At 39.3% G+C, this 15,194-nt stretch overlaps 1 protein-coding gene across 6 annotated transcripts in view; it reads left to right on the top strand.

The window, feature by feature from the left end:
• FRMPD4 (FERM and PDZ domain containing 4) overlaps positions 1-11,609 on the top strand; it is a 602,496-nt gene extending 590,887 nt beyond the window's left edge. For 3 of the 6 annotated variants that reach the window (XM_055376894.2, XM_031006115.3, XM_055376895.2), the window contains one exon: positions 840-11,609. In XM_055376894.2, the coding sequence (XP_055232869.1) occupies positions 840-844 (5 nt within the window). In that variant the 3' untranslated portion in view covers positions 845-11,609. The remainder of the gene's footprint in view (positions 1-839) is intronic. The other 3 variants (XM_055376892.2, XM_055376893.2, XM_019019843.4) reach the window with 1 other exon arrangement.
• The last annotated feature ends 3,585 nt before the right edge of the window (positions 11,610-15,194 follow it).

Here is a 15,194-nt window from a genome sequence, read left to right on the forward strand (position 1 = left end):
GAAAAGCTGTCTGTGAATATCACCTAACTCATCACCCAACTGCATCTTTACCTCTAAACTAAGTCACACTGTTTAATCCTTCATGATTTATAAAGAACTTTCACCTGAGTTACCTCTTGCTTCTCACAAAAATTCTGTGAGATGGGGATTATTTGCTTCACATGACAGCTTTTCTTAAAGAAAAAAAAAAAATGTTGAGCAACTGGCCCAGTGTTTCAACTTCAGACTTTTACCAGGTAAACCTCATGCTGACTTCTTAAAAAGATTCACTTATTTAATTTGCATTAATTAAATTAGGCCACTTCTTTAAAAGAAAGAAAGGAAAGAAAGGAAAGGAAAGGAAAGGAAAGGAAAGGAAAGGAAAGGAAAGAAAGAAAGGAAGAAAGAAAGAAAGAAAGAAAGAAAGAGAAAGAAAGGAGGAAGAAAGAAAAGAAAAGTAACAATGCCAGATTTAACCTAATTCCCTTGAAATGAAACTTAATATCTCCAATATACTTGAATAACCTATACACAGTTGTTTTCTGTGTCTAAGCTTTGATGGGTAGATATTGGGAGCAAGGCAATTCATGAAATCCCTGAAAATGTTTGGGATTTCTAGACAATTCCAAATGAATCAGCAGTTCCAGAAATAACAGATTCCAGTATTTTCTTGATATTCATTAAAATGGAAATTTGTTATGAGATATCAAGAGGCAGTCTTTGGAAAGCAGGGTGACCTTAGCATCGACAGCCCTTCCAGACTACATCCTTGAGAAATGACAGACATCATGTAGAGATGTAGTAAAAATGGCCTCCCAGGAGATGCTTAATGATTCTCTCTGTTTTTCTACTACCCCTAGTGTAGCTTTGACAGAGCCTGGGAAGGAGAGACGAGGAGGCATGCCTTCAGCTTGGTCTCAACATCCTGAAGCTGATCCCATCCTGCTACCATCAAACATTCACTCGGAATCAAAGGTGCCAATTCCAAATCAAGACCCTAATGATTTCTCCCAAGCAAATCAGGCATACGGAGAGGCTGTGAGCTGGCGGCCACCGGATCTGAGAGGGGGGAGCCTCAGGACACCCCCCAGCCAGAAGGCTCTGAGACATAGCAGCAGTATCCTCTCCGGATCTGTCGATTTGGAGACCTTCCGAGAGAGAACCAAGGGTGCAGTCAGCTTAAAGTGTCCAGGCATCACAGAAGCACAGGAGGCCAGTTCTGAAAGGCGAGCAGAACTCCCCCTGGGGAGGAAGCTCACCAAAAGTTTTTCCCAAAGCTCAATGCACTTGAGCTCTGAGGGGAGGTTTCACAAAAGGTCCCCAGTGGCTCATAAAGACTCAAAGCTGTATAGGACATTACCCTTGCGGAAGCTGGAGGGCAGCAATTGGAGATGCCGGGGACCCTTCAGCTATTGCTTCCTGAACCGAGGGCAGGATGAAGATGGTGAGGAAGAAGAGGAGAGGGGAGAGGCCACCGTCCAGGTCTCTTGCCTCTATAGACCACAGATGACTCAAGCCATGCCAGAACCAAGCAGCCCATGCCTGGCTGTGGCGATTCAGAAGCAACGAGGGGAGCTATCCAGAGGGTCAGTGCTGAAGGTCTGGGCAGAAGACCTGCGAGACCCGGATGACTTGGACTTCAGCAACCTGGCTTTTGATGCCCGGATTGCTAGAATAAATGCCCTAAAGGAGAGCACATATGCAATGCCTGATGGGTTCCTTGCAGCCCAAAATGATGCCAATGAGCTGCTCTGTCTCGTCAGGGCAACCAAGGAGAAGAGAGAGGAGTCACGCCCTGAAGCGTACGACCTTACACTTTCTCAGTACAAGCAACTGTTATCCATTGAGTCCAGACAGTTGGGAAGTGCCTGTAGGAAAATGGCGATGGCTGAGAAAAGCCCGGAGGAGATGCTCCTAGCTATGACTTCCAGCTTTCAAGTGCTCTGTTGCCTAACAGAAGCTTGCATGCGATTAGTTAAAGTCGTGAACTCAGAAACACAGCGGCAGGAAATTGTAGGGAAGATCGATGAAGTGGTCATAAATTACATTTGTCTACTGAAAGCTGCCGAAGCAGCCACTGGAAAGAACCCTGGGGACCCTAATGTTGGACTCTCGGCGCGACACTCAACCACCATGGCCGCTCTCGTAAGCACACTGACACGTTCTCTCAAGAGGCTTTTAAACAAATAAATATGGAAGTCACGTCATAATCTACCTTTGCAAAGCCATACATGAACTTTTATTTACTTTGTGTGTATGATGAACAGATGTCTCCTTTCTTCTCTCTGTATATTTTGTTATTTTATATAAAATAGGAGATAAAAGTCACATTGATGAAATGTTGAAATGTACTAATCAGATGTATTCTGTTTATATTATACATATATATACACGTAAAAGAAATGTCCAAGAAAGTGATGACATTTGGCTATTTTTCATATAGTTAAAACTCCAGGTATATGATGTGAAATTTTAAATTCTACCATGTTAGAGCAAAACAATGAATCCTATCCCCTTTCTTTCCAAGTAGCTACTTGGAAACCATATCATTCATATTTAGAAGTAAAACACAAAACAAAAAAGAGAGAGAAAAGAAAAGAAATCACAATGTATATAAAACAGTACTTATGTTTTAAAATTATGATTTTTAAGCATTGGAAATAGCAAAAAGACGTTTAAAATTCAAGAAGCTATTATGAATTACTAGAGAATATATCTGTAATAAATTAATTTTTTGCTCATAGTATTTGGTTACTGGATGCTTTCTTCCAAGAATCCCACATATTTAATTTGGGTTTTTGCTATTGGGGCTACAAATTGGTGGGGATGGATTCTACTGTGTCAGCACAAATGCTCTTCACAGTGTTTCTAGCATTTAAAAAACTTCCCAGGGAGAAGAACAGAGGGGATGATGGGCAGTTTCCTAGGTAATACCTAGAGTTATAGAATATCTCATTACATAAAATGTATGGAATTAATAATACCAAAATTAATTATTTGATGGAAAGATCTGCTTTGACTAAATGTCAAAAATCTGCAAACCAAAGACATTATCTTCCCCTCACCCCAACTCAACTACGAAACTTAAAATTCCCTTTAGAGTGATAGGACATTTAGTAAAGTATTTGCAAACTTAAAAAAAGGAACATTTAATGATCATCAAAATTAAGTACAGATTCAGTAATGTAGACCAGACCACACACCAGCACCTGTGAGTCTCATCTCAGATCACAGCTCTCAGCATAGGGCTTCATGCATCACCGCCTCTACAGAGGCTAAGGCTGCCAATCAAATTTGGAATTATAGCGTAGTACTGGGACAAAATCTCAAATCTTGGATGTTCCAGAAAATCAGGGAGAGATGGCTACTGTAATCATGGGAGCCATGAGTAAATAGTTAAGTATTTATTAAATAAATACTTAATCTGGATTGGCTGATAAAAATATGAAATCTGAAAAAAAAAGAAAGAAATGGAAGTGGTATATTTGACCAGTTCAAGTGAAACCAATGGAATGCAAAGAACTTTCCAGGACTGTCACATCTCTAAAAGTACCCTGCAGTCATAAAATAAAATCGATATGTATATATGTATTTCCTGGGTCATTCAGTGCTCAAGTTACATGCACTCCTACTTAGACAGGTGGCTCCTTAAGAACATGATGGGAGTACACCAGGTGCAAATATTTCTACTTTTGTAGCCTGCTGAGAGGGAGGCATAACACAGTCCACAATTGCAATCTCTCTCTAGTCAGCCATTCCACAGGGACTCAACAACAAAAGCCACACGTGGTTATGGATGGCAGCAAAGGAAAGGAGTTTAGGCGTGTGTTATTATAAATAATGTTTAACTAAATAATAAAACATTATTTCACTACAATTATAATTATAAATATTGGTGTTTTGATATTGAGAGATATTAGTGGTGTTTACTGTGGAAAATCTTAGTAAATATCATTCTGTGTACTAAAATCCTAACCTATTAGTAGGATGTGTGCCCTATGTCAGACAGTGTGCTAAGCATATTAACTATATTATCTCATTTAATCATCACAACAATCTGCTGGTTTGGACACTATTCTCTCTGGAGGCAATATGGATGAGTTGTTACGGATATGGGGTTTGGGGTCAGAAACATCTTGATTTAAATTTTGACTCTGCCATTTTCTAGCCCTTTTATGTTGGGAAAGCTACTTTTTCTAGTCTCAATTTCCTCATAATAAAATGAAAATCAATTATAAGATCGATTTCCATAGGGTTGTCATGAGTTTTGAGTAAAAATGTGTATGTAAAGTTCTTACCACAATACCTGGCAGAGAGTAAGTATTCAATTAATGTTAGCTATTATTATCATCATAATCGTTGTGTTAAATATATTGCCCAAGATAATATGTGGGGGAATGTTTGTTTTATATGCATATTGTATCCTGACTGTGTGCAGAACACATTATGTGTATTGCATATATGTAAAAGAAGTGTACAAGGAAGTGACCATCCTTGTTCAAGTCACATATCTAGTTAGAACAACTTCCCAGTCCGTTGGAGTTCTTTGAGAAGCCTCAGGGAAGTAGCTCTGGGTCCTTCTAATCAACCTCCCATTACTGCGCCAGTAAGTTTCTGTTTCTTATAAATAAACTCTTTGCTATTCAGAAAACCTCAAGGGGCCCCCACATTCACTAAGCATGGGGCTCCTAACTGGGGTCCAGGTCCATAGAGTGTAAGAAGAACATATTAGAACAATACTTGTGCTTATTTTTATCTAGCTTTTTTATGTTTGTGTATGTTTTATAATGGCATAATAGTACAATGGTACATGTACATAATTTTAAATAAATAAATGAATGAATGAATAAATAAGCATATGCCTGGTGCATGCATGTGACAATATTGTCGCAGGTAGGGTTGCATTCACTGAAATCTGGAGAGCACTGAACTGGAGAATAAACCTTCCTTATACTCACGGTTCTTTACGTTTAGTCCCCAGTCTACTTTGCCAAGTTTATCTCCTACCATTTTCATTAATCTTTTATCACAAATCTTTCAAACAAAAGTAGACACAATTGTATGAATTCATGTGGACTCATTACCTACCGATTCATGTCTAATCTTATTTTCTGTATTTCTACCCACCTCCTCTCCCACTGTATGATTTAGAAGCAAGTCCCAGACATCATAGTGCTTAGCCCATGAATATTTCAGTAAGAATATCCTGTGAGAACTTTTAAACATAACCAGAGTGACGTTTTTGCATTTTAAAAATTGGGAATTCCTTAATATTATCAAATAAACATTACAGAAATAAATGATGGAGAAAGTAATAATCCCCTTAAACCCAACTTCCAAAGATAACCATTGTCCACAATTTAGGGGCTCTTCATTCCATCCTTTACTGTATTATATAGTAAAGTTATTTGTATTTTATTTGTTTATGAGCTTTGCTTTTGGCTCAGAGAGTTGTTCTGACCACAGTTGCCCTTGTACCTAAGTGTCAGTCCCAGCATATTTCACATAAGTGAATTCGTCAGAAGGGATATGAGTGATGTGGAAGGACAGAGTGCTCAGATCAACAACCACACAGCATTAGCTTCAAGAAAAAAAATCAAAAAATGAATGCAATTGCCGAGACATTAAAATTAGCACAGATCCCACTAACCTTAAGCTCAGCAGAAATTAGTCTAATCACAAACGAAATTATTTTCCAGAAAAGCCTGAAATCACTAGCTATAGCAATACTACAATGGCTCAATTCCTTTTGCTATAAATTTTATCTTTCATTATGATTTCTCTTAGGAAAGAAAATCTTCATTTGTTTATGTTCTGCTTTCATATAGTTCTAAATGCCAGTAATTAATTCTCTGAATGTTACTTCTGAGTGACCCAGGACAGTGCTCTAATTTATCCTGCCTGGATTATCCTTGATTTGGCAGTTGGGGCGGGGCTGTTTTTCCTTTTGACTGGTTATCACCCTTCAAAATTGTGCAACTTTTTGAAATGGAAAACAAATCACCTATGTTCAGGTAATTCCTTATGTTTTCCAAACATTTAGAAACCTTCATGGGGATCAAAATACATTAATATTGCCAGGCACAGTGGCGTGTGCCTGTAATCCCAGCTACTTGGGAGGCAACACGGAAAGACTTCATTTCAAAAAAAAGAAAATAAAAAGACTAAAAACAGAAGGAAAAAGTTGCATCAATATTACATTGTCTGTAACCTGATTTTGTCTTTGCTTTGAAAGTGGTCAATTTTGATTTGTGTAGATAGCGATGTGTGTGTGTGTGTGTGTGTGTGCGCGCGCATGCCTATGGGTCTGTAAGACCAGCTATCAGTTTGGTTTTATAGATTTCAGTACTAGCTCCCCCTCTAGCAATGCAAAAACTACGAAAAATAAATTTGTATGTAACATCCCAAATCTTCTTTTAAAGTCAGGTTGCAGCAATAGCTTTTCAGCTTTGACAGATCAAAGATTAAGAACCTCGCCTTTTGAAGTGAATTTTTATTCATAACAATTTGAATATCATTAAATTGGATACTTTTTATTTATTCCACCTATACCCTGGCCACCCATCTCACTTTTTAATTCCAAAGCCTATACATAGAAAATCCACAGAAGAACAATCTGTATCTCTATCAAATATTTGTTGCTACTCAAAATAATGGAATGGCTTAAATCCTACATCACTGAAAGAAATAGATAATCAAATATCCAAAGTAACTTACTGCACCATTCAACTTCAAATTAACCAGCTGCCTTCCGTGAAACTGTCTATATTTATCAATGCATCTTAATTTTCTATTACACATTAATTTCAAAGCACTGGGTTTTGGGGTTTTTGTTTGTTTGAGGTTTTTATTTTTTCATTCTTTGTGTTAATTCACATTTTCTACTCTAAAGCCTGGACCAAAATTCTGTGCCATTTGTGGCATCATCATTCACCACTATAGGCAGAATTCACTTTGGTAGTGGATGTATGTGGGATTGGTGGAATTTAGCTTTCTTGGTAACCTGCAGCCATGTAATATTCCTGCTGTTTTCATTTTGATTAGTTCCCATTTCCTAACTTGCTTTTTCATTAATGATTCATGATTTCTTCCTGCCTCCCACTTAAAGGAAGATGGATCCATTTTTTCACTCATTCATTCACCAGCTATTATTAACTTCCTAATCTAGGCAGACATCGTCCTAAGTGCTACAGGTGGGTACGATGATGAATATGACTGACATTGTCCCTGCCAAAGATGGAGCGCCTATTCTAGAATTGGCAAAGCTTTTTCATTCCTCAAGAAAGTAGAGGTTCAGACTGAGTTAGCATTACAGGCCGCCTTCCTTTGCATGGTAGTGCAGGACTGGGAAAGTGACCATGCAAGCTGAAACTCTGCAAAGCAATCAATAATCAATGAGAAAAATTATACCTGTTCCATGACCTACAACAATTTTTGTCAAAACTTACATACTCTCTTATTGTCAGTTATTAATGTATAGGGACATGAAAAAGTGCAGTAAAATTGATATTTATTTAGTACACAGTAATTTAAACTATTAGAAACCTTGAGAATTAAACTGGATCTTTTTTGTAAAAATTTATCAAGAGGAGTTTGAACAGTGCTTGCCTTCTTTTATTCATCATATAGCTTAATGATATAGATAAGCATTCTTCTTCTATGCCTTTGGCAAATTGTCAAAGCTTCCCATATTTTATCATTTGTGTTTTTATTATTGTGAAATATCTCCAAGAGTTCCTTTCATGTGAAGTGTTTTTTTTTTCCAGTGTCACTTTCTCTGAGACAGCTTCATCCTTTTCCTCATAACTTCTCCCCTTATTTATGTTGATGCATGTACCTTCACTGCATCTCTCTGGTGGCACATCTACAGTCTCAAATGAGGGCAATGTCATTCCCACTGTCAGCTACTTCTTTGATGATTCCATTGATGTCTTATTTTAATTTCACTTCTAGTGTTATCACTTTTGTTTCTTTGTTGCACTTTCATCTTTGTTGACCAGTTCTCTCTATCAATGCTCCAATTTTATTAAATGTTACATGGCCTTATCACATGGGGGAAAACAAAAGAAGGCAGCACATCTACTTGCTTTTTGCTGTGTGTGCATGAGCTGAATAACAGACCAATCAGTGGCAGACTTGGAAAGAAGTAATGCAATTGGTTGCTGACCATCATGCACACCTTTTATTTGTGTAGTGATTTTTGGATTGAGCAGCTAATGGCAAACTTTGTGCTTTATGCAATTCAGTTAACATATCATGGTAACTGAAATTTAAGCTATGTTGTTGGGGACTGGTAGATTAGCAAAACCATGGTAACTGAAATGTATGCATATCAGGACCATGAATAATGAGGACTAAATGTGTAGCATTCAGCACTGTTCAATAGAACTCTCTGTGATGATGGAAAGTGTCTAAATCCTTGATACTCAATATGATAACAAATAGTCATATGTGGCTGCTGAGTATTCCCAATGTGGCCAGTATGACTAAGGAATCAAATTTTAAACTTTATATAATTTAATTAATTGAATTTAAACATTCACACGTAGCTATTGTCTACCACATTGTACAGTGCAGTTCTAGCGGGCAAGCAGATAAAAAGAGTGAAAAATAAACAGAATGAGAGATCGCAGCAAGTTCTGGGAGGGAACATTATAGGCTTCTGAGGAAGAAATCACATATAAGTCAGGGATTTGCCTACAATTTGGAGAAAGGAACTAACTCTGATCAGTCAGTACACATGACACTCATTTCATATAGACCCTGCTAAAGAAATTTAAATGATATATGCAATAGAGAAAGTTGCAGATAAAGACTTTCCTTCATTAGACCATGAGCTTGACTTAGCCAAAACCATTTTTTTGGCCCCAAGTCCTAGGTGGAAAGACAACTGAGCATCTTCTTAAAAATTAAAACATACACACACATACATAGACTCAAATACACTCACTTGTTCTTAGCCTTTGCATGTCTTACATGATGATATGTGATTTGCGTGGATAATTAGTTCTTCCCCAAGATTTGAAAATCTGCTGTAAAATGTTGGCTATACATTAGTTTGTGAATTGTTGACAAAGGCATTGGAGAGTGTGAAGTGTGGTGGCAAATACTGACCTAACAGCCAACATAGTGGTTGTTCCCTAAAACATGTCCTTCCCAACACAGTCTGAGCTCACACCAGCACTCAGCTCAGAGCCTAAGCTTTCCTCTGCTTTTTCTCCCATCTTTCTACCTATTCTTGGTCCCAATTTCCTTCTTGGTTGGGTTTCAAGGCTGTTCCCAAGTCCACTCAGATGTGGCCCAACATGTTCTGCAGCCTAAAATATAAATACTGTATAGGGTAGAAAGGAATAAAGGAAGAGGTGAGGCTCACAGTTTTGTGAAAGCCAATTTAAATTTAGTATTCAATATTCTTTATTTCTTCCCTCTGTCTTCTTTCCCCTCTTTGTCTTCCCTGACACTCCCCCCACCCCACCTCTCTGTATTAGTTTCCTGTTGCTGCATGACAAATTAACACAAATGTAGTGACTTACAACAACAAGCATTTATTATCTCATAGTTTCCGTGGGTCAGAAGTCTGGGCACAGCCTAACTGGCTCAGAAAGGTTGCAGTCAAGGTTTCAGCTGGGCTGCATTCTCATCTGAAGGCTTGGCTGGGTGCAAGTCTGCTTCCAAGCTCATTCAAATTGTTGGAGTAACCCATTTTCTTGAGGGTGTATGACTGAAGTCCTGGCATTTTACCAGCTGGAGACTAGAGGCCACCCTCAGGTCATGGAAGCTGCTCACAGTTCCTTGCCACAAGGGCACCTTTAACAGGGCTGCTTATGTTATCAAGCCTATGAGGAGAATCCATTACCTCAGGGAGGGCCCAGTCCCTCCTTTAAGGATTTTCACCTGATCAAGTCAGGTCCACTTAGAATAATCTCCCTCTTGATTACCTAAAAATTAACCTATTGGGACCTTAAGTGCATTTCCAAAATTGCTTCACCTTTGCCATATGCTATTGGCTAGAAGCAATAGCTTCCTGCCCACACTCCAGGGGAGAGGATTGTACGGGGCATGAACACCAAGGGGCAGGAATCGTGGGGGCCACCTTAGGGTCTGTCCTCCATGCCCACCAAGGCTCTTCCCCCAGCTACAGATCCAACGGATCACATATCACATATTCCTCTAGATAGATGAAATAGTATAATTTGAAATACCGACTTGAAAGGTTTTCAGGACCCACAGCCCTAATGTGAGTCATTAAAGGCCATACGGGAAACCTTCAGCCTTCTCTGCCCTGGCCCAGGTCCATTCTCTAGATATATTTCTGTATTAACATGCCAAGTTGCTCCGGGGATGGAAACTCCAATAATTATGATGTGCTGACCTGTGCAGGTCAGGATTTTATTAGTGCTAAGTCCATAGGTGAGCTTCTTGTGACAATGGGACTTTTTTCATTGCACTCATTTTAGTCAAGTTATGACTTCAGGATCAGGTTATATAGAATAATTCAACTAGCAGATAAATTGTTAAATATGCTGAACTTTAACCAGCATAACCACACCCTTCTCAAGTATTTATGGGGCAGGAGGATGAGGTGGGCTCAAGTCACTTGCTCCTAAGTTATTCATCTGGAAGCAGAGCCCATGCATTCAAGTTCAACTCCCCAACATGCCCCACTTGGAACTCCTCACCACAGTACCCTGAAAGGATGCTATTCCCTCCATGTGTGGTCCAGCAAAGATAAGTATGGAACAGGACTCATTTCTTTCTAGATTCCATGACCCTTTATTCTCTTTATTTTCCAAAGCTATATAAAGCTATATTGTTGAACAAGTGCTGGCAAAGATGTGGAGAAAAGGAAACCCTTGTACATTGTTGGTAGGAATGTCAATCAGTACAACCACTAGCGAGAACAGTTTGGAGGTTCTCAAAAAAGCTAAAAATAGAGCTACCATATAATCCAGCAATCCCATTGCTGGTTATATACCCAAGAGATCTGCACTCTCATGTTTGTTGCAGCTCTGTTCACATTAGCCAAGATGTGGAAGTAACCCAAGTGTTCACCAACAGATGAATGGATAAAAAAAAAATGTGATACTTATACACGATGGAGTACTATTCAGCCATAAAAAAGAATGAGATCCTGTCATTTGCAACAAAATGAACAGAACTGAAGATCATTATGTTAAGTGAAATAAGTCAGGCACAGAAAGACAAACATCACATATTCTCACTTTTTTGTGGAATCTAAAAATCAAAACGATTTAACTCATGGAGATAGAGAGTAGAAGGATGATTACCAGAGACTGGGAAGAGTAGTTGGGGGGATGCCTGAGAGGGATGTGGGGGTGGTTAATGGGTACAAAAGAATAGAAAGAATGAAGAAGACCTACTATTTGATAGCACAACAGGGCGACTATAGTCAATAATAATTTTACTGTACTTTTTAAAATAACTAAAAGAGTATAATTGGATTGTTTGTAACTCAAACGATAAATGCTTGAGGGGCTGGACACCCCATTCTCCATGATGTGATTATTATGCATTGCATGCCTGTATCAAAATATCTCATGTACCCCATGAATATATACACCTACTATGTACCCACAGAAATTAAAAAATAAAAACATTTTTAAAAGCTATATTGTTGAATCAGACTTACTGAAATACTCCTTCTTTAGTACTCCCTGGATTTCTGAGAAAGGTGCAACAAGGCAAACACACACACACAGGTGCATACGATGTAAATAAATGTAGCATATCACATCACCCAGAAATCCATACAGGGACCAGATGTGGCTTTCCTGCCTCCAGGCTGCCTTTGCCTCCAACTCCTACGAATCCAGTTTCCAGTTTGTTGTCAGTATGATTATAATGACATTAATAATAATAATAGCTAATGTTTATTTAGGCATAATGTGCCAGGTATTGTGCTAAACCATCTTCATGCACAATTATTGCATCTGTTTCTTAGAACAACTGATGCGAAATTAACTACTATCGTCCCAATTTTTAAGAAAGGAAACCGAGGTTAAAGACTCCAAAGAACTTGCCCAAAATCATGGATGCTAGTCAGAATCAAGATTCAAACACATGAATTGCAATTTTATTCAATAGTTCTTAGCCAAGTAGCTAGTGTGACTGTTTCTAGTCAGAGAAACGCTAGCACGTATTTTTTAAAATTAATTTCCACCGAAGAACATACAACAAAAAGCAACCATCTCCTACCCCAAACTTCCACCCTCAGTTCCAGTTCTGAGGGACAACCTGTTTCATCAGTTTCTGGGTTTAGATTTTCTACTGGTTTTCTCCTTAGTTCTAGATAATCTAAATTCTTGACTTACCAACTTTGGATGATATTATGGACCACCTCTTGAAAGACAAAGAATTGACTTACTTACGTCACCCTGACCTTACCTTCTCCTCCCCTAACCTATGTTTGACAGGGGTATTATTATTAAGTTCTATTCATGGTTACTCATTTAGCTTTAAATGTTATAATTACATCTCTGCTTCTTGTTCAATCATCTTTAGACAGTCTCCTTGACTCCCCACCTATGTGAAACGAAGCTCTTTGCGCCCCCAGTCTTGCTTCCTCTCTACCCCTCCCCAACTTCTTCATTTCCACCTTCTATCTTAGGCCTTCAGTACCTTTGCATTTACATCATTTACATTGTTATTTAAAATAATGTTCTCCATGGTGTTTAGGGATTAAATCTTTGTAAACCACTGCAGACTGGCGAAACAGCATGGTGAACTGGTTTCTCAAAACCATAAAGTTATCCAGAGCTCTTCTAGAGCGTGAAACAGAAAACCCTATGCATGGAAGGAAAGAAGAAAGAGTTTACTGGGAATTCATTCTATCTTAAGTCAGTGGTCCCTAAAGTGTAGCTCCTGAACCAACAGCATCAGCATCACCTAGAAACATAAGAAATGCAAATTCCTGGGCTCCACCCGAACTACTGAATCAGACCCTCTGGGGATGCAGTACAGCAATCTGTGATTTAACAAGTCGTCCAGGTGATTCTAACGCACGCTCAAGTTTGAGAATCACTGTGTTAAATAATTAACAACTGTTTGTTAATTATTACATTAACAAATTTAAGGTACAATTTAAGAACAATGACTCTTTCCCGCACTAAATCTTATCTTTAAAGGAAACTACTTCAAACATGCACATGTATTTAAAACCTTTGAAAAATTGAAATCTGCACTGAGACGGTGACTGATATTTCCAAAAGAGATGACTACAGGTTGCATTCATTTTTAAGAGAGATCTTACCAGACTGGACTTTCAGTATCATGAAACATAAAGGAAAGATGTTTCATAAGACAAAAGAAAGCTGAGCGCAATTTGAATTGCATTTAACCTGGAGAAGTTCTTTATATGCCAAAGAAAGGCAATTTTCTGCCCCACATTTGCCTAACAGAAGTTCAACGTGATTGCCTCATAGAGACCCTTTAACTAATGCTGATTCCTCCTTAAAGGGCAGGTTTATCTTACTGTTTCTTCCTTGTCAAGTTAGGTACATTTTCATTTCTTTAGCCAAAATAAAGTGTTTTAGGCGTTGATTTAGGTTGGATCTACAATCAAATATATATATATATATATTTTTTTGATACGGAGTTTTACTCTGCCACGCAGGCTGGAGTGCAGTGACGTGATCTCGGCTCATTGCAACCTCTGCTTCCCGGGTTCAAGCGATTCTCCTGCCTCAGCCTCCCGAGTAGCTGGGACTACAGGCGTGCGCCATCATGCCTGGCTAATTTTTTGTGTTTTTATAGAGATATGGTTTCGCATGCTGGCCAGGCTGGTCTCAAGCTCCTGACCTCAAGCGATCCGCCCACCTTAGCCTCCCAAGGTGCTGGGATTACAGGCGTGAGCCACTGGGCCCGGCCGGCCGGATCTACAATTTCCTTTCTTTTTTTTTTTTTTTTTTCTTTTTTTTTTTTTTTTTTTTGAGACAGAGTCTCGCTTTGTCGCCCAGGCTGGAGTGCAGTGGCACGATCTCGGCTCACTACAAGCTCCGCCTCCCGGGTTCACGCCATTCTCCTGCCTCAGCCTCCCGAGTAGCTGGGACTACAGGCGCCAGCCGCCACGCCCGGCTAATTGGATCTACAATTTTCAATCCAATAATCATCGTTTGTATTATAATTATTACTGTGCTAAGATTATTCCTTTTCTACACACCCTATATCATGGCTGCCGTGTCACTTAAAAGAGTGTTCACAAAAGCAAAATAAAATTGATGTTCTGGCCGGGCGCGGTGGCTCACTCCTGTAATCCCAGCACGTTGGTAGGCCGAGGCGGGTGGATCACCTGAGGTCAGAAGTTCAAGACCAGCCTGACCAACATGGAGAAACCCTGTCTCTACTAAAAATACAAAAAAATTAGCCGGGTGTGGTGGCGCATGCCTGCAGTCCCAGCTACTCGGGAGGCTGAGGCAGGAGAATTGCTTGAACCCAGGAGGCAGAGGTTGCGGTGAGCCGAGATCACGCCACTGCACTCCAGCCTGGGCAACAAGAGCGAAACTCCGTCTCAAAAGAGAAAAGGAAAGAGAAAAAAAGAAAAAAGAAAAAAAGGATATTCTTACCCTAAAGATGAGGCCTGGCTTCTCCATTGCAGTGTTCCCAAAAAGGCAGCACTTCTCATATGCTGACGGGCTTCTAAGACAGAGCATCTCTAGCATGAGCATTTCAAGAAAACCAGGCAGAAGCTGCAAGGCTTCTTATGACCTAGACTAGAAAGCCACCCAGCGACTTTCTATGAGTCAGCTGAGTCACCGGACCAGACTCAAGAACAGGAGAACTTGATTCTACCTCCTAATTGGAAGACTGATTTAAAAAAGCTGCAACCATCTTTAATTGTCACAGGTGCTTCCACCAAAGCCTCAACTTGATCCAGCATCTCAATTGTATTATCTATTTCATGAAATCGGCTCTTAGAGGAGTCCCTCCCTGCGAGCCTTCTGACTTCCTTTTTCATCATGAACCTGTTTCTATCTGCATAAGAAGTCCATCCTAGGACTTCCCTCTCCAGCTTTCTTAGAATAGACCCCATAGTTTCCCCGTATCCAATATCACCTAGGGGAATTTTCTCATAAAGATTATGTAGAATGTAACTTTGTTAAACTCTTGCATATCTGAAAATACCTTTACTTTGCCCATATGCTTAATTGATAATTTAGCTGCATATGGGATTCCAGGTTCAAAAGTGCATGCCTTGA

This window comes from Gorilla gorilla, chromosome X (genome assembly GCF_029281585.2).
Source record: "Gorilla gorilla gorilla isolate KB3781 chromosome X, NHGRI_mGorGor1-v2.1_pri, whole genome shotgun sequence".
In the NCBI taxonomy this organism is placed as follows: Eukaryota; Metazoa; Chordata; class Mammalia; order Primates; family Hominidae; genus Gorilla; species Gorilla gorilla.